The sequence below is a fragment of the Balaenoptera ricei genome, chromosome 1 (assembly GCF_028023285.1).
Source record: "Balaenoptera ricei isolate mBalRic1 chromosome 1, mBalRic1.hap2, whole genome shotgun sequence".
NCBI lineage: Eukaryota > Metazoa > Chordata > Mammalia > Artiodactyla > Balaenopteridae > Balaenoptera > Balaenoptera ricei.
Genome location: NC_082639.1, coordinates 28,445,637 through 28,466,315, shown reverse-complemented (window position 1 = coordinate 28,466,315; position 20,679 = coordinate 28,445,637). Strand labels below are relative to the sequence as shown.

Here is a 20,679-nt window from a genome sequence, read left to right as displayed (position 1 = left end):
TTACATGAGCTACCTGAAAATTTGTAGGTGTGTTTTTCTTTTTTTACTTTAAAATTATACCAACCTCCCTGAGACAGAGTCTTCTCCTTCTCTTCATCTTCTGCAATCATTTCTGCCATCTCAAGGAGATCAGCTTCAAAAGGATGTGAGGGAAGTTTTTCCTTAATGTCTTCAATACCCTCGGTGACTTTATCTTCATTATCCATTGAGGATGGAATAAGCATAGGGACAGGCATCTGAAAGACCAAGGATAGACTGAAGAGTTTCTTGGTCGACCATCAAAACTATTATTTGTGAGATCATTTAAATATAAAAATTATTAATAAACAAATTCAAGATATTTTGGTTGCTAATGATTAAAATAGTCTTGCTAGTTGGTTTTAATAAGACTGCAGCCATTTAAATAGAAATTCAGTAAGTGCTTTTCTGGACACTTAACAAAACGTGTCTCTGAATCATCTAAAAGAATAATTAAGTAATGAATTTTTGTTTTGTTTTTGACTATATTTCTTGCTTAATATTTTCACACAAGTGTTTCTCTTAAGAATTCAGTACCGAGAAAATATATATTTCCAATAAAAAAGGAATACATTTTTCTTTAACGAAAAGTCAGAATCCTGTAAATCATTGTATTCCTCTTTTCATTCTTGCTACAATCTAGGATTCTAACATTCACACACCGTTTCTGATCTTTTTCTATGTTAGTGGTCTTTTGTGTTTAAAATGTTTTTAAAAAGCTAAATCGTAACCTCCTTTGACAAGGTAGGGTACAAATAGAAGTAGTCCTTTATATATTCCATATTTAAGTAATATAACAGTATGATTAATAGCCAACCAGAGTCAGCTATATTTTACCAACAAGTAAAAAGTTTTTTTATGGACCTGTCAAATCTTAATTGAGAAAAATGCATACTAAATTAGCCTTAACCTCTAAATGATTACTCACTGGAACTGGAATTCCAAATGGGACTGGGGCATACTGAGTATAAAGATGAAGAGGTATAGGTACGAACACTGGTACTGGAACTGGCACCACAATAACCTGGGGCTGAGTTGGAGTGTCTTCTAATGGAAGAAAAAAAAAACCCACAAAAAAACAAAGAGGGTTAGAAACGACATTTTAATTTAAAAAATTTTTTTAGGCATATGAAGACTTATAATTCAAAAGAAGTGTAATTTTAATTAAAAAAATTTTTTTAAAGCATGTGGACATTTACAGTTCAAGACAAGTATCTATGAAGGACTTCCCTGGTGGCACAGTGGTAAGACTCTGTGCTCCCAATGCAGGGGGCCCGGGTTTGATCCCTGGTCAGGAAACTAGATCCCACATGCATGCTGCAACTAAGACCTGGTACAACCAAATAAATAAAATTAAATTTAAAAAAAAGAAGTATCTACGATACTAGGAATTCACAGAAAGGAGAAATAGCAAGGCTTGAGTATAACAGCACTAAAAAAAGTCGGCAACACAATAATTATCAATGATACGAGGATAAGATGAATGAAGGATATAATTTGGATGGATGAATGGAACAGTTATCTTAGAAGAAAGGTATAGAAAACTTAACATGAATAAGTAGTGTATGTTAAAGAGGAGACTGAATAGGTAGAAGGGCCATTTTTGTGAGGCTATAATACACATTTAAAATCATTAGACAGTGGGGAACTACTACATATTGGTTAGCACAAAGTAATGTGATGAAAATGGCTTTAAAAAGATTAATTTGGCTGCCATCTTCACATGGAATAGAAAGTATACAAAGTGGGAGGCAACTACAATATATAGAGCTAAGATGATGAGGGCCTGAACTAGGGTGGTTATGATACCTGCAGGAAAAAAAATTCGTATACACAGCAGAGGTTCTAAGATATTTTAAAAAAAAAAGGAAACAGAACTTTGGGAACTAACTTAAACATGAGTAGGGAAAAAGTGGGAAGGATGGAGGTAGAAGTCATTCAATTATTTAACAAGTATCTACAGAGTCTTTTCTGTAGGCCATAAAAATATGTTAGATAACTGTAAAATCATTAATGTAAGAGAAAGGTAATGCTAGTAAAAAGAAGTGAAAAGCTGATAATTTGACTAGGGTTAGAAGTGGGAAATAATATAGGATCAATTTTACCATGAAGCAGTGGACATAAAAGAAAAGTTATCTGATTAGAGATGTCTGATAACCAAGCTACATAATGCTAAATTGTCACTGTTTTGGGACTGACATGTACACACTGCTATATTTAAAACAGATAACGAGGACCTACTGTAAAAAAAATGATAAATAAAAAAAAATATTAAAAAAAATAAATTTTTTATAAAGTCACTATTGATACAAAAAAATACAGGACTAAGTCATCTACAGCCTTGCTACTCAACATGACCCCTGGATCAGCAGCCCTGACATCACCCGGGAACCTAAAAGATGCAAAACCGCAGCACCACTAAATCAGAATCCACTCAGAAACATTCCCAAATAATTCATACGCATATTAATGTTTGAGAAGTACTGGCCTAGAGGATAACCTTCCAGATCTAAGAATCTAGGATTCCTTCCCACTTTAAAAATTCTGAGATTTTCAGATGGCAGCATGCCAGAGACCCTTTCCCTAGGGAAACAAGCAAAGCTGGTGAAAACCTAAAAAATAACCATTTAAATTCTTTGGAAATTGTCCTAAAGGCATACAGCAAATGGAGAAATATTTATTCAAGAAAATCTACTAAATACAGTTAAGAACCGGAGGCATCTATGACTTTTGATCTACTACCTGGCTCCACATCCCTGCCTCAGCCAGCTCAATGTGATAGAAACTCCACTCTGGAATGGGTGGGACCAGAAAGAATGGGCTCCTCTTCCTTCAGCTCCCATCAAGGGTTACTGTATCTCACCAGGAGGGACAGGCCACCGTCATTTCTTATCCCCTCAAACTCCAGGTTAAAGAGGTTAATTTCCTAGTGAGTACAGCTACCACCCACAAAGAGAAAACCTACTATAGGAATAGCAGGCCAAGAAAACTAGGGTCCGAACTACCTTCACCCCAGATCACTTGTAGGGCAGAGATTCCATGCTAGGAGAGGCAAGCTGAGAAGATCAGAAGCTCACACCATGCCCATCATTCAGAAAAGTAGTAGCTCAAAGAGGGTAGAGGCAGTTCATAAGAAAAGAAAGCCCTAAAGCTCTCCCCAAAGGAACTGACGTGATTTGAAATAGAGTGTGGAAAAATTCAAACTTAAGGGTGCTCTGGAAAACAATAGTTCCTCTTAACTAAGACCCTGTTTATATAATTCCAAAGTCTATGCTTACCCCATAACACTACACTATCATGAATAAGGAAATTAAACGAAGCATTCAGAGTATGGTATTATCAACTACCTTCTCTTTGCCATAACTTGTTAAGTTGATGAAAATACCTAACCCACAGGGACATTGTGAGAACTCAATTGGGCAGCGAATATAAGCAACCAAACACAACACCTATGAAATAGAAGGCACTTAATTAATGTAACCAAATCCCACATTACTTTCCCCTAGGAAAAATTAAATGAAGAAAAGCACAAGGAACAAACCTGTCTGGCATTCTTTGTTTTGGGTATGTGGTTTGCAAGAAGTGGCCTTGGTCTGCGTGATGGGTTTGCACAATAAAGCTTTATTCTTCAAAAGTCTTGGAGGCTGGGAAGGTGGCAGTTTGAGGGCATCTGTTTGTGTACTTGCCTAGTAAAAAAATAAGTCAGAAACCAAAAGCTTATCATTAATTACAAGAAACATTATAAATATTATATTTCAAAATATTATAATTTCAAAAGAAATACTATATTGGAATTACTTGGAAGACACAGAATATAAATATTCAACTAAATATGTAAGGAATATAATATTCCTGAAATATCAATAGCAATAAAGGAATATTTTGATAACTATATATTGACCCTGAATATATCTAATTACCAGTTCTGTTTACCAAGAAAAATGCTGTTTGTATTGTGACATACTGTTGATCAATAACAATGGTGGTTGAGCTTAAAATGAGAACTGTTGTTTCTTGACTGAGTTAAGTCTTAAAAGAATTAGTTTCAAGATAACTAGAAATAATAGGATCACTTATGATCATTTAAGTAACCTGAAAAAAGATGACATGAAAATTATCCCAGAGACCAGGAAACTCTTAAAAAATGCCACTGTTCTAGTCATAAGTTTTTCTCATTATTTATTTTTTTCTTATTTTAAGAGACAAAGCACAAAAATACTGAGTTTAAAAAAAAAAAAAAAAGAATGCTTATTTACAGCACAATCTGCACTGAGTGGGAAATAAACTATATTTTATAAGTACTTTATTTACAATCTGACTACGTTACAAAATGCCCCCCAAACCTTTTATGCCTGAATTCTGTACAATTTACTTTAATTCTGTACAATTAAAAAATAACAAAAACAAAAACCTTCAGTAACTATTATATAGTTACTATTATAGAGATACCAAGCATTCAAAGAAACTAAAGTACATACAAGTACATAAAAGACCTAACTAAATAACCAGAAAATCCTGTTCCTGAACTCATGAAATTTGTTTTATATAACAAACAAAAAATAAAGAAGGGAAAATGAGCTTAGACATATTCATACTGCATAAAAAGGGAAAAGACAGTGGCAATACCAATAAAAATAATAAAACTTACATCCCCAATGATTTTCGCTGTTACTGTTGGAACTGCACCTGATATAAATAAAAACATAAAATGTAGCCTCTTATTATTTAAACATTAGTATTAAAAGCTGATATTTGGAAAATAAACACAAAGTTTCTTAATAAAAACATGTATTATCTTACTTTAATTCAGGGGAAGAGCAACAGCTAAAGCCTAATATGAGAAAAAGAGATCTGGAAACTACAAAAACACTGTTTAATGCCATAGCAGCACATAGTGAGCCACCGTTCCTAACATGAATGCGACAAACACATGAAAATGAACACTGACAAAAAAAGGTAGAGAAGCCCTATATTCAACCTCAAAAAGGCTAGATAAATGCTTTCAAATCAAGTCATACCTTGTAAGACACTGTTAGAATTCACTGTGGGCTGAGCAGCAGGAGCACTTGCTAATGACACTACATTAGCTATAACTGGAGTTGAATCTTTTCTTTGAGATGGGGGCCCTGCTGAAGCAGCTGGCACCATGGAAATACTTGCTGATTAAAATAAACAAAAATAAGAAAATCTCATGTAATTTATATGCACATACACAGAACATTTCAAGGAGGTTAAACAAAGCTTTTAGGTTAGAGTAAATTCTGTTGGAGCCAAGTGTCACTTCAGGATTAACTGGATTTTTTTCTGTTTTTTAATTAGTGAACCTTAAAAGTATTCCATGTACTTTCTCTTGCGTAACTATGCATGTGGTATATTTAAAAGGCTATGTGATTTAGATTCTATGTTCTTTCTCTCAAATCCTTCTCTAAGGAAGTCAAGATGTATATCTTCAATTATAAAACATTAACTGCTATTCTTTCCCATAACGTTCTTACAGAGTTTATTTGACTCAACGTGCTCAGGGAAAACTAAAAGAACTCATTTTTACAGGGCATTAATCTAAGGTGTTAAACAAAAAGAGATCTAAATGTTAATGTCATTTGAATAGAATGAAATTTACGTTTCATGAAATTATTGACAACTATTTAAAGTTCTCAACTTGTAGAACAGTAGTTAGTCCCTGGCATTGACCAAAGACTAAAGTTTAATTTTACCTGCATTATTTTGTGAAGGTGGGTCACACATACTTTGCTGATTACAGAACATCAAGATACAAAGCAGGTTACAGAAATGTTTCATTTCTCCCCGCCATTTCAAGGACTCACTGAGCTTACCCTGTCGCTTACAACCATCACATTTGGCCATCTGAAAAAGAAACAGAAGATAGTAAAGAAGTAAAAAACAAACTGTCTATGGTCTGATGGAATAAAAGCAGGCCACAGGTACAAGTGAGGAAATTTACTTAGAATTTAGATCACAAAAATGAAGGTTAACTATCCTGGGGGGAGGGGCAATATAGAGGTAGGGGACTAAGAGGTACAAACAATTATGTATAAAACAAGTTATAAGGATATATTGTACAACACAGGGAATACAGTCAATATTTTATAGTAACTATAAATGAAGTATAACCTTTAAAAAATGTGAATCACTATATTGTACACCTGTTAACTTATATAATATCGTACCTCAACTATAATTCAGTTTTTTAAAAAATGAAGGTTAACGATCCTAAATTTGGAAATAATTACTTATCTATCAACTATTTTATACAACATTAAAAAAGGTCACATTATAGACGCCAATAAATAGTAATTTTTAAAAAAGTGAAATGGAAGTAGACCGATCTTCCTTAAAGATGTCAGAACACAATTCATTTTAGTTAATAAATGAATAAAATTATAATTTTAAATATTTTAATGTTTTAAGACTGATATGTCTTCTACAAGGAAATTAAAAACAAAAGTAATGTAACTTCAGTGACATTAAAGTCCTTTTTAAATCTTATATTAATACTAGAGGAGAACAGAATACATTTAATACTTAAAAGCTTTAAATCATTAATTGCCCTTCAAACTATTTGAAAGAAAAAGAGAAGGGAAAAATATGCCCTGACTTGAAAAACCCAGGAATGTGAATTATACTTACCTGATAGAATAGAACTGTATATTTGGACATGCACTCTTCACAACAAAACTCTTCTACTTTCCCCCCTAAATTATTCTGTACCAATTTGGGAGATGTCTGTAAACAATAACTGCACATTTTACAGTGATTTCCCCAGCGTTTTGCCAAGTCATGTTTATAAAGCAATTTGCAACCTAAAAAAATCAGAGAAGATAAAATTAACATTAGGGAGAAATAATAAGTATCTACATCTTTAATTTAAATGCCCTACGACAGTTTGCACATTTGGGTTCTCACCAATTAGTAGATCAAGAGATCAATTTAGAGGATTAATACTATCATTTTCTTTTTTTAAACGAAGTAAGACAGCAGAGCAAATATTACAGTGCATCATATATAGTAAAAGTCTGTTTTGTTTCATGAAACTTTTGTTTTATTTGGGTATGTGAACATACACTGGGTCACAATGTAAAATGTATGTCTTGTTTGTGTTGTGGTCAAAAGGTTTGAAAGCCACTAGTCTAGGAGGCTAATCCTGCATGGTTTTAGAGTAAAACAAAACATTCTAACCTTATAGTCATCTAAATAAGGAAGACACTGATTCACATATTCAGATCATTTATATTCAGAAACGTAATGGATGTTTAAAACAATAGAAGTATTATCTTAGGATGCTACCAAAATTTAAGCAGTTCCCTTTAGAAATAAATACAAGAACTAAAGGATCCCTATCAACCTAATAACTAACATTAAATGTTTTTCACATCACCACCATTTTTTGCTATACACATTGAGGAGATTTTTCTTCATTTTAACATCTATATAATATGAAGAATTAGATCAGAAATGAGCGAACCAAGTGTAAACAAAACAAAAAGGTTTTGGTGTTATACACAAAGGATAAAATAAACTTACATAGTGACAGCTTAAATCATCAACTACTTTTGAAACAACGAACATGCTCAGTAGGTAAGATAATCTTCTATCTTTACCTTCACTACAGAATGACTTGTCAGCACCTGAGAATCGCACAGTCTCCTTTACAATTTTCTCAATTTTACAATATTCACACATTGCCATTACATTATTTATTTTCTTATATTCATCAGAACAATTTTTGCCACAGAACTGAAACATTTTACCCTGCAAAGAAATAATCATTAAGTACTAATTAAACATTTGGTTTATCTTGTGGAAATCTTTATCCCTCTTATTTTCAAAACAAATAGTGTAATTCTGAAAGGTGAAAAGCCAAAAATAAGTTTACAGATTGACCAGTTTATACTCAAACCCTCTATCATGCTCCTATACTCTACCTTATAATCAAGAAGTTCTGGTTTTGTGGCAAAGAGACGGTTACAGTGCTGACACTTGAGTTTTACAACACTTCGTGCAAACCCAACATGTTGGGATTGGGCAGCAAGACGCTGGAGACCAGCTGCAGCAGAGCTACTGATGGAGGTGGGAGAAACAGCAGAGGTGTTACTGCCTCCTGCTGACACTGTTGAACCTGTAGGGATGCTTACAATTACTTGGCCCTGAGACAAGGGCACCACTGAAGAATTCATTCCTGCTGGTTTGTTGAACAAATTCTGAAAGAAGAAACAAACAAAAAGATCAATCTACTCATTTGTTCAAACAAGAAGGTACTGAATACCTACCTATGTCAAGCACAGTTCTAGGCACTTAACATACATTTGTGAAAAGGCAAACATCCCTGCCTTTGAGCAGCTTATAGCTGAATGGGGGGAGTGATATTTATATTAAAAAATGAAATAATTTAGTAATATTCTTTAAAAATAATATCCTCCCAATAGATAATCTAGGTAATAATAGTACCATTTAATTTCACAGAAGGCAATTAAATAACATGCCTCCAAAAATAGGATGGACCAAAGAACCCAAGTTTAACAAGACTGAGATAGAAATTTAGGCAATCCAGGCACTTAGTAACCACCTAATAAGTTTACTTTACTATCACAGGCAACTAACTGGAGAAAAGGAAGAGTCCTGAAGCCATACCTGGAAAGCTACCACACAACTGTAGCTGCAGAAGTTGCGAATACTTCCATCTGACATGGCTAGGTGATACTGAGGGATTGCTGAGGTTTTACAACTGTTACACTGAACTTGTACACCTTAGCAAATCAAAATAAAAGCTAATGAGTAATACATACAAATGTACACAAATGTATGAGAAAATAAGTATTATATGATACATGAAAATTCAAGGGCCAAGTCAAGTTGCAGGAACTGAAATTAAACTTAGTTACCTCACATATAGACAAAAACTAACAACGTTAAAAATATTTGTTTATTTAAAAGTTGTCACAGTCTACGCCCTGAAACTAAAAAATAAATGAATCTTGAAATAAATCAGGTGTAGATAAAGAAAATACATTTAAAGAGCCATAAATTCTTTTGGTAAGAAAGAATGCACAAATAGGTAAGCAACTAAATAAACATAAAATAAGCAATCAAGATAATAGGTGATATTTTTACAACACAGATCTGAAGTATTTTAAATTTGTGTTAAAAATCAACTAAATCTGGACAAAAATCTGTGCTATAACAACAAAGCAATAACATTATTTATTCAACTATTATATTTATAAAGTTTATGAAACCAATATTACCTGCAGAAGTAACCATTTTAACTCTGTAAGCAGATAAGCAATTAACAGAACAGAAAAGCTCTGTCTTTCCCAAGCTATTGGTGTTTTCAATCATTTCTGCTGAGGATCTCAATGATTTGCAAAGCGCACATGGTGTAATTTTGGCTGATTTCTATTAAGAGAATAAAATAACATCCATTTTTACCAAATTACAAGTAAAAGCATAATTCTTTGAAATGTTTATACTTAACACTGTTGAAATATTTTAAATTAGTGGCTTCCAAACTTTTATGATTACAATCCTCAGTAAGAAATAAATTTTACAAAGTGACCCAGTAACACATACTTCTGAGGTTTTGTGTTTGTGTATTAAACATGTATGTATATAAAACTGAAAGGTTTTATAAAACAATATATATCATGATAACATGTGATGCACTTTGATATTTTTCCACTCTACTCTACTTCATTAAAAAATATGTTGGGCGCAAACTAGCAATTAATTTTGGGATCTATTAATTTGTTATAACTATAGTTTTAAACACACTATTTTAGCCTTCCCCCAAGATAAGGGTACGGGGTTAAGTACAAAATACTATGTATAAAATAAATAAGCTGCAAGAATATATTGTACAAAACCTCCAAACAAACAAAAAAACCCACTATTTAAAAAATTACACAACAGAGAATTCATGTTCTTACACTATTCAAAGAATTGGAAGAACTTCCCACAAAAGGTGCTATATATAGCAATGAAATGTGAATCCAAGGAAATTAATAAACTTACTAGAAAATTCACACTCAAATATTCTACCACTAATAATAACAAAGCACAGGGACTTCCCTGATGGTCCAGTGGTTAAGACTCCGCGTTTCCACTTCAGGGGGCGTGGGTTCGATCCCTGGTCAGGGAACTAAGATCCCGCATGCCGCGTGGTGCGGCCAAAACAAATAATAACAACAACAACAACAACAACAAAGCACACTCTAAGCAATAAAGTGGGAGGAAACTTTGCATGTCCTAAGTGTCCAAATATAAGCAACGAAAGAGTCTGTTATCTTAAATTTCCACTCAGTGATTTAGTAGCAAATAATGCTAAATACTATTAACGTGTCATACATTCAGGATAACTTATAAGGTATATCCAGAACCCATTATGAGAATTTCAAGATCTCTATGTCCTCTTCAAGGATAAGTCTGTTAGACTTACTATTAAAATAAATACATATTCAAGTGAGCATATTCCTACATTCTGGAATCTCTTCTGTATCTCCAACCCTATTTCTCCTTTCCTCCTCCATCAGGACTGCAAACACAAACTTCATTTATAAGAATTAGGTCAAGAGTTATCTCTGAAACTATCAAGTAGAACTGACCTTGCTTCCACTGTACTCCTCTACATCCCATAACACTTCTATCATAACATCTCTACATACTTATATCTCCCCCAGGGAACATGTAGCTCCTCAAAACAGGAATCACATCTAATGTTTGTTGAATAAATTTTATATAAGGAAGAAAAGAAAAGTAGCAGAAATGACCATCTTCAATGTTCCAGGTTCTATACTAGGTGCCTTCTCATTCTCACTTCATATAATCCTAAAAACATCCCAGTGACATTGCTAGTATATACCCATTTACAGATAAGAAAATGGACTCAGGGAGTTTAACTGCTTTCCCCAAGGTAAAATTCTATTTGAATAGGAAGTCTGGGAATCAAACCAAGATCTGCTTTACTTCTAAATCCACGTTCTTTCTCTAAACCACAGTACACACTAATATGTGAAAATTTTAATAGGTATTGCCTAAATTAAAAGTAATAAATTTAAAATTAAGATATTTCAAACTACTTCTCTTATGGAATGTACACCACCTTTCAATGGACTGAATCAAAGTAACTTTTAGAACGTGATACAATATCAGGAAAACTGTCCTTTGTACAAGAATAAAGCTAATGAAGATATTGGGTTTTTTCCCCCCTTTGAGAACAAAAACAAGGTGTTTCTAAGGAAGAAATAAATAGTAACTAACACTAATCCCTTTTAATGTGCCTGTATATTAACAAGAAATAAACTGAAACACTAGAATGTTTAAAATTACAAAATCATTGCAAAGTTTTAAGGACATTTAAGACAAATTTCCAAATCAACATTATTAAATTCACCAATTTTGGTAAACTGTATAAAAATTTACTATTCTAAGAAAAAGATCAGCAAATGCAGTGAAACAGGAAGACATTGTAAAACTGAAAATGTAAAAAGTTTTTACTATTCCTTTGGGTTTACCAATTTTAAAATTGAACTTTTGATCAAAATTTACTAACAAAATATAAATCTAGTATAAATAAAACTGCCAACATTGTTAATTTTTGGAGAAATGCAAATCAAAACCACAATGAGGTACCACCTCACACCAGTCAGAATGGCCATCATTAAAAAGTCTACAAATAACAAATGCCAGAGAGGGTATGAGAAAAGGGAACCCTCCTACACTGTTGGTAGGAATGTAAATTGGTGCAACCACTGTGGAAAACAGTATGGAGGTTCCTCAGAAAACTAAAAGTAGAATTACCACATGATACAGCAATCCCACTCCTGGGCATATATTCAAACAAAACTGTAATTCAAAAAGATACATGCACCCCTATGTTCACAGCAGCACTATTAACAATAGCCAAGGCATGGAAACAACCTAAATGTCCATCAACAGATGAATGGATAAAGAAGATGTGGTACATATATACAATGGAATACTACTCAGCCATAAAAAAGAATGAAATAATGCCATTTGCAGCAACATGGATGCAACTAGAGATTATCACACTAAGTGAAGTAAGTCAAAAAGAGAAAGACAAATACCATATGATATCACTTATATGTGGAACCTAAAATCTGACACAAATGAACCTATCTATGAAACAGAAACAGAATGAGGGACACAGAGAATAGACTGGTGATTGCCAAGGGGGATGGGAGTGGGAGACGGATGCATTGGGAGTTTGGGATTAGCAGAAGCAAAGATTAGAAGGTATACACCAAAATGATGGGACTGGGTAACTCTGGGAGATGCCTAATTTTTTCTTCTTTGTGCTCTTCTGCATTTTCAAAATCTTGTTCAAAAACATTAATCATATTTTAAATAAAATAATCCATACCTTAAAAACATGTATCGATATTTCAAATGCATTAAGAGAAATACAGTCTGCCCTCTGTATCCCTGGGTCCCACATCTGCAGATTTAACCAAATGCAGATCGAAAATATTCCAGGAAAAAAATTCCAGAAAATTCCAAAAAGGAAAAGAATTTGCTGCACACTGGCAACTATTTACATGGCATTTACATTGTATTAGGTATTATAAATAATCTAGAGATGATTTAAAGTATGCAGGAGAATGTGTGTAGGTTATATACAATTACTACACCATTTTATATAAGGGACTTGAGCACTCTCAGATTTTGGTATCCTCAGGGTTCCTGGAACCAATTCCCCATGGATACTGAGGTACAACTGTATACGGTACTTATAAAACTCTATAACAAGAGTTTTTAACACACATGCATTTGACAAATACTATTTACATGTAAAAAATATTAATTAAGCTAATAATAAGAACTTAATATTTTTGTGACATTTTCATAAATAATTTCTACCAAAAAAATTTAGATCCTTCTGAAATGAACAAAGACGTCAGGATTAAATATGGTCATGTACCTGCTTATATGCTGTGACACACGTGGAACTACAAAACTTCTTAGCCTGTCCCTCTATCTGGAGCATGTGGCATTGTCCAGAGCCACTGTAGCAGTAACCCCCACAGTTTTCACAACAGTTCATGGTGAGGTTGTTAGCAGAGCGAAACTTAGAAAAGCAGGCATCACTGCAAAGTTTATGTACCACATTCTGGTAATTAACTTCATGTCGAATCTAGGAATTATAAAGTAATAACTTAGAAACAACAAGCAAAGACCATCAAAAGCTGTCCTTTAAGCACAAATATCAGACTCCTTCCCCCACTAAAGTAAAAAGATAACTTACAACAGCATTCTTCTGACACATGCTGCATTTGGTTGAAATGCTATTCGTATTTATGGTAACAACAGGTTTTCTTTTCAGTTCATATGTTGACAAACATGACTGACTACAAAAATCTTTACTAGTGGTGGTATTTTCAAACTGGGCACTGATCACATCCTTTGGATTTAAAATGTCTCTAAAAATGACAACAAAGATAAAATAAGCCATAGTATAATTCATTTTTTTCCTTTTTGTCAACTAAAAATATCAAATAAAACAAAGGCATTTAAAAGTGTAGGGAAAGGGCACTGGTATTTAAATCCGAAAACCTGGGTTTTCTTGAATAAAGTTATAAATCACTTTGATCCTCAAGCTCAGTTGTATAAAATGAAACTAACACAGGGCTTAGTTCATAGAACTGTTGTGAGGATTAGTACACTCTGTTTCAAGATTAAAAAGATATACATCAAACATTTATCATTCACTATCTCTAGTAGGTAGGATTATAGAAGATTTTCATTTTCTTCCTTAGGCTCTCCTATATGTTCAAAAATACTCTTTAACATTACACTTGAAAATTTTTAAAGCCACTACCTTTTAAAAGTAGGAATACATTTCAAACTACACAGTGCATATTCTAGCATGATTATGTAAAATTGAACATTTCCAGATCTAAATAATTCAATTTGTAAGCATTAGCAGTAAAAGACAATGAAGATTAAAACCCTAAGGATTAAGACTCCCTACCACTCCACCCCTTATCCCACTCCCAAATTACTCTTCCTACATAATAGTTTATCACTTAAGTACAAACCATTTTAAAAACCAATTTTAAAAATACCTTGATGAAATTCTGTAAACAATGTCTCTCTCCCATGAGTATACACTCACATAATATTTAGTAAATAAACTGTTATATTCACTCTTACATTTTAAACAGATTATACTAATAAAGTACTTTTCAGAAAAGATTACAAGTATCTCTGCTTCAATTAAAGGTAATAGTAAATATAATGGGACCCATCACAAGGAGCACCTGATATTGTACTATGCTGTAATACACAGCATCATACCTCATCTTCAATACTTAGTAGCTTGAGAGTGCTCTATTATCTGCATTCTTTTTTTTTGGCCTTTCTAGCTACTTTTTATTGGGTTTTAATCTATTTCATTTATAAGGGTATTTAATGAGCAGTTACCTTGAGCCAGGGACTAGCCCAACCCTATGTCAAGATATGGTACAAGCCCTCAAGGAGCTCACAGTATACTGGGACAAATAGACAAATGATATATAAAATACCATAAAAGAAGCATTCTTAATATAAAAAAGTAAAATAATTTTGAAAAACATATTTATATACATAAAATGTACTACAGAAATAGAAATGAAGAAACAATTATTTCAGATAAGATGTGACATGAAAAGCTACCCAAATGGTGATATTTTAGCTGGACCTTAAATAGATGTTTTCTAGAAGGCTAAGGAAATAAAAGTTGGAGAACAGCATGGATCAAGGCAATAGAATCATAAAAGTAGCTACTTCTCACTACTCTCAGTATGCTTAACATCCAACTGAATTACATTTTATTGTAACAGATTACATCTTATCAGAATGAGAAGGAGCAATCTCATTTCAGATAGTAAAAATTCAGATGGTACAGACAATCCTGAAACAGTTACCTCTCTTACTGCCATTATATCAAGAAAACTGATCTTTCTAACAGTATTAACAAAAGTACCCTCCAAGTTACCTCTTTTAAAGTGTAGGATTTGAAACTGATTTTTTTAAAACAAATTGTTAGGTCCCTATTACTAATGAAATCTAAAAATCAAATGATGATTAGCCAAAACATATTCAGAGTTTAGGTTAAATTCAAGATGCTAAGAGATTTGGTTAATAAACGATTAACAAAAATAAAATTGTTACTCCAAACAGCTAAGGAGTTTCTTTCAACCTAAGTGCTGCTACTATATTTCTAGTGGTCTACAAATACAGCAGTAGTTACCAGGAAGGAAATCTTTTCTATCTCCACCTATTCAAATTAAAGTAAAAATCCTTCTTATAGGGACTGACTTACAAATTAAACCTGTTTGACTACATGGACTATCTAGGGGGGAAAATGCATGTGCCAGAACTACCCAGCTATGTGACACTGAGCAAATCATTTAACTTCTTTGAGTCTAATTTCCTTATATTTAAGGCACAATCCAAATCAATAATTTTATAATCAGATAAACCAGACTATCCCAAACTGTTGTAATGACTGTGTGAATAAGAGAGAAAAAAGGGAAGGAAAGGAAAAGTGGTGAAAAGGAGATGAAAGAGTAGTACAGAAAATGAAATGGAATACAAAGAAAAACAAGACTGATAAATGGTTGAGAACTGAGCAACAAGAGAAAAAGGTATTCTGTAAGAAGAGAAGAGGGGGAAATTAAGAAAGACAGAAAATGAAAAAGAAAAGCTGAGGTGATAGGCAGGCAAGGAGTACCTGAAAGAAGAACAGAAAGGGGAGAATGGAAAAGAACAAGAGATAAAAAAGAAAGATAACAGAGTAAGTGAATGAAGAGGTAGAACAGTTAAAAGTCAAAGAACAACAGGTTAAAATTTATGGATAAGACCAAACATTACAAAAGAAGAAAATTTAATCTTAAAAATAATTAAATTACATAAGATCAGACAGAGCTAAGATATGACATGCAGGTATAAATGACCATCTCCAGATAAAGCGAGGCAAACACCAGAGACCAAAGAGATAGAGTAAATTTAGATGAGAAGAACAACATGTATGGACAAGAATTAAAAAACACAGAAAGAGGGCACACATTTTAAAACTTCCATGAGTTTCCTATGGTCATTTTGAAATTCACTGTTAAATCTTTGCACTAAGTATCTATGACTATTATTAGGAAAGGAGAAATACTGCTGAAATTTTAGAAAGCGCTGATCGCTAAAGTAAGAATTAAATAAACATAAAAGGAAGTTATTACGTGAAGTTATTTCATAGCAAAATAGGAAAACAAAAAACCTTATAAAAATTATAATTTTCTAGTTGATTTGATCTTAGAAATGATGAATATACTGGAATATAGAAATTAGATATGTCATCTATAAGTACTCTTTTTTAAAGCATGTTTCATAATTCAAACAGAAGTCTATTTTTACTAAATTAAACTTGAAACATAAAGGGATGCAAATATAACTTCTAGGAAATCTTCTAACCATACTCAAATTTCTTTTAGAAGTTTCTTTCTATATTTTTTCCAATTGAACCAGAAGAGGGAGCATCTTTTCCCTTTCTAGACAGAGAAAGGGCAGCATCCATGTGAGGTACTCTAAGTACAAATACCGAAACTAATAAATCATGGTTTGAGTAGCTTAATAATAGAAGCCAAAATATTTCAGAACAAGAGCATTATTCATCTTTTTCTGACTTATTTAAACAGTGTCTAATGACCACTTTGCAAAATTAGCCAAAATTAGTTCATATTCCTCAAATATACCAGGATGATTTTATTAGGATCTAAGGTCATAATTTTTTGTTGTTAAACACTGAAATACAACCTCTGAGATACCTGAGATACTGAGAAAATAAACATACATACACTGGAATCCAATTAAATTTAAGATGAAAAGTATTAAATGAATTCCAACTACCTAATAGAAAACATTACATAAACATTAAATATTTGTTGCATTTAAGCATCTATTGCCTACAGTTACAAGATAAAATATTGTGGTCATGTAATACCCCTAAATGGTGTAGTTTTTGTTTTATAAAGCATCTCAACTAACAAGGATGGTAAAGTACATTTCAAAAGCACCTCTTATTATATAAAAGGCACATTACTTAAAGTTAAAAGAAAACTGAGCACCTAGCATCCAGAAAGACTAAAAGCAGCAACAACATGTTCGTAGTAAACAATGTGATATTTCTCAAAAAACATAGAAAGGTAGAAAATTAAACAATATACAGATAAGAACAAAGTATCTTGAAAGAAAGAAAGCAAAGACAATAATTTAGAATTCTGCTATACTTTGAGCAACTTGAACAAGTTTTCTTAGTGGGAGGAGGCGGTGGGCGGGCAGGTGGAACTGTATATCCAGTGAGGCACAGTGTAGAGCAGAATAGCTGAGTAGACCCTTTCCTCTGATAAGCAGTTTGCCCCTTCTGGAGGATTTTTTTACAACCAGAACAGGAAACTCGAACAGCTGTGGCTGGAACTGAAGGAAGCATTTTATTCATGCCAGATGATGCCAGTGAAGGCTGAAAGCCAGTAGTCAACTGTGGAGCTTTAAAAAAAAAAATTGAAAAAAAAAAAAGTTTTACTTTTTACCATGAATTTTAAGTAGGCATCCTTTCTTTCTCTTCTAGAGCTAGTCTTGAAACCCAACACTAATTATGCAATACACAATTAAAGCCATTCTAAACTGCCTAGTTTACTAATATAAGTAGATACTTCCTCTCACTCATACTGGTCAGAATAAATAAACATGATTCATTCATTCAGTTCTGCTTCTTACCAAGAGGACTGCCACTGACTGAAAACACAGCACTAATTTTCAGTTCCCCTTCTTGAGTTTTTTGCTGTTGGCCATGACTATACTCCTTTTAAAAAGAAAAATAAATAAATATGTAAAGAAAAAAATAAATACAATGTATCTAAAGAAATCCAGATATTCAAGACATTTTACTATGGCTATATAGGGGTGGAAAATGTTTACTACATTAACATTAATAAGAAATAATAGCAAGCAAACTATAATTACAATAAGGGTATAACATGTTTATACACGCTGAGAGTTGAGGTAAAAAATGACAGTAGCTATCTAGCCTATAGCACTACCAGATATTCACAAATTATTTTTTTAATTCTTAATATTATTACAGTATTTTAAGTTGCTGTTTATCTATTATAAAAGTAATACACACTTACTATACAAAATTTAGACAAGTAGAAATGAGAAAAAAATTCTAATCATATTTCCATTACCCCAAAACAACCACTGTTACTCTTTTGTTATATTTCTTTCCAGTCTTTTCCCCTGCCATATGTGTTTCTTCACACAGTTGTAGTTATACTGAATATAGCATTCTTATAAAATGATTTTTTGGTCACGTTAATCAACTAAACATTTGCATATTATCACATATTACTCCAAAATAACTTCTAGTGGCTAAATATCAGTGTTTCTAAGGTTGGAGTCCAAGAATCCCTGAGGTCTGTAAAGGTACTCCAGGCAGTCTGAGAATTCTAAAAAAATATTTTAAAAGTCTGAGTTTTTATTTCAATAATTTTTTTAGTGAATGTTAAGTATATTTTTAGTCATGAATAACCACAAATAACTGAGTTATACAACAAGTTTTTAGTGCTGTTGTTAGCTTTTACAATTATATTATTGCATTGTGAAACCCCTAAGTGGTAGACTTAACTTTTTATTTTAATTCACTGTTTATCACACTGAAACTTGCAAAACCCCGAAAGACGTCTTATTCTTGGAACTCTCAGGCAACTCCAACATACCCCCTTTTTTTGTGATAAGAGGTGTCTGTACATTACTGGAATTCAAGAAATACTGATATATATTATTTAATAGACATATCAGATTACATAAGGATGAGACTGGGGTGAGGTGAGGCACTTGCCTCAGGCACAAATTAAGGCACCAAAAATCTCAGTAATATTTTTAAAATGCCATAATCCATGATAAACAAAATACCAAAACTTTAAATAAGACAGGATCAGTATTACTAATTTTTCCCTTGGCCTCAGTCTCCAATTTGATAGCCCTTTATGGCATTGAAATTACATAACCACAACCCAGTGTTGGTTCACTTGTTTCCACACATTTGCTTTAATCGGTAATGCCATGATGAACATCTCTGTGAATACTCATACACTCATATTTAGGATTATCTCCTAAGGAAAGAATCTTAAAGTGGAATTACTAGGTAAATAAGTACATAGTAAAGCTTCTTGATGCACAATGACAGATTGTTTTTTAAAACCTTAATTTTATTTATTCTAGCAATTTGTGATAAAAGCCACTTAAAAGTCTCTTCCCATTCTTGTTTTAATTTCCAATTTTTTTAATATCCATTTATAAAAAAAGCATTATAAGGTAACAAGATTAACCTCCGATAGCATCTGTTATCAACATTTCCTCAATATATACTATGAGATAAATTTTACATACTTAAGTTTCCATTTTTATGCCAAAAAATTGACGGTTTTTACCTTTGCGATTCCTTCTATTTCTTACAAAGTTCTACTTCCACAATAAAATGCTAAGAAAGTTTTCATTGTTTATAATACAGTCCTTTAATCCAGAGGTCAGCAAACTTTATCTGCAAAGGGCCAGATACTAAATATTTTTGACTTTTCAGGCCATGCTATCACAACTACTCAACTCTGCCCTGGTAGAGCAAAAGTACCCATAGATAATATGTAAATGAATGAATGTGGCAATGATCCAATAAAACTATAAAAACAGTATGCAGAAAAACAAAACAGAAACAAAGAGGGCAGGCTGGATTTGGCCCACTGCTGAAAGATAATTTGCCAACTCCTGCTTTAATCCATCTGTGATTTATTGATATTTATTTTGATATATAATGAGCATTTTTTTCCTTTCTTTGAATAGCTGATGAATTCCTTCCACTTACCATTAACATATCAACTTCCTCTAAAAATATCTTTTTTATGGCAATCTATTCTGCATCACTATCAGGCTGACTACTCTTATGATATCACACTATCCTAATGAAAATAATTGTGAGATGTTTAATCATTTAATAGTTCACCACATCTCTAATTTTTAGAACATACATGTAACATAATGTGTGTGTGCATGCTTATTTATTTTTCTTCAAAACATAAGAAACCATTGATATTTTCATAATTGTATCAAAACTGTATCTTAATTTAGGAATAACTAATATATTAAAAAAAAGTCTCTGCATTCATTCAAGTTGTTTTATCTGATACAAGCACTTTTTAGTTGCTTTGCTGTAGGAAACAGTGTATCTTTTCATCATATTGTCTAACTGGGAAACAACTGATTTATAGAAATATTGCTCTGTTTTATATAACTAAAATTCAACTAGCTACTCCACTAAACTTTCATGAATTCTATTAATTTTCTAATAAAGATCCTTACCAGTAAATGATGATAATTTTGTCTCCCCTTTTCCATTATTTCTTCTAATTTCTTTAACATGTATTGGGTCGAAAATCCAACAAGAGTTAAATAATAATGCTGACATCAGTAATTTGTGTTCATTTAGTTATTATTAACAGAAGGTTTCCATCATTTTACTTTTAAATTCAATGACTGTTATTGATCAGAAGTAGATATTTCCTTACCTGATCAAGAGAGTATCTATTATAAGAAATGCATAGT

General features: G+C 32.5%; 1 protein-coding gene across 8 annotated transcripts in view; it reads right to left on the bottom strand.

Moving 5' to 3' along the window:
* ZMYM4 (zinc finger MYM-type containing 4) overlaps nt 1–20,679 on the bottom strand; it is a 177,839-nt gene that overhangs the window by 34,416 nt on the left and 122,744 nt on the right. For 6 of the 8 annotated variants that reach the window (XM_059918928.1, XM_059918947.1, XM_059918890.1 and 3 more), the window contains 15 exons: nt 17,800–17,884; nt 17,313–17,568; nt 13,298–13,472; nt 12,974–13,186; nt 9,282–9,432; nt 8,668–8,783; nt 7,962–8,237; nt 7,638–7,788; nt 6,667–6,839; nt 5,733–5,883; nt 5,037–5,177; nt 4,667–4,704; nt 3,560–3,704; nt 947–1,065; nt 65–236 (listed from right to left, as the gene is read on the bottom strand). In XM_059918928.1, the coding sequence (XP_059774911.1) occupies nt 65–236; nt 947–1,065; nt 3,560–3,704; nt 4,667–4,704; nt 5,037–5,177; nt 5,733–5,883; nt 6,667–6,839; nt 7,638–7,788; nt 7,962–8,237; nt 8,668–8,783; nt 9,282–9,432; nt 12,974–13,186; nt 13,298–13,472; nt 17,313–17,568; nt 17,800–17,884 (2,362 nt within the window). Of the gene's footprint in view, nt 1–64; nt 237–946; nt 1,066–3,559; nt 3,705–4,666; nt 4,705–5,036; nt 5,178–5,732; nt 5,884–6,666; nt 6,840–7,637; nt 7,789–7,961; nt 8,238–8,667; nt 8,784–9,281; nt 9,433–12,973; nt 13,187–13,297; nt 13,473–17,312; nt 17,569–17,799; nt 17,885–20,436; nt 20,516–20,679 lie in introns of those variants that run through there. The other 2 variants (XM_059918938.1, XM_059918919.1) reach the window with 2 other exon arrangements.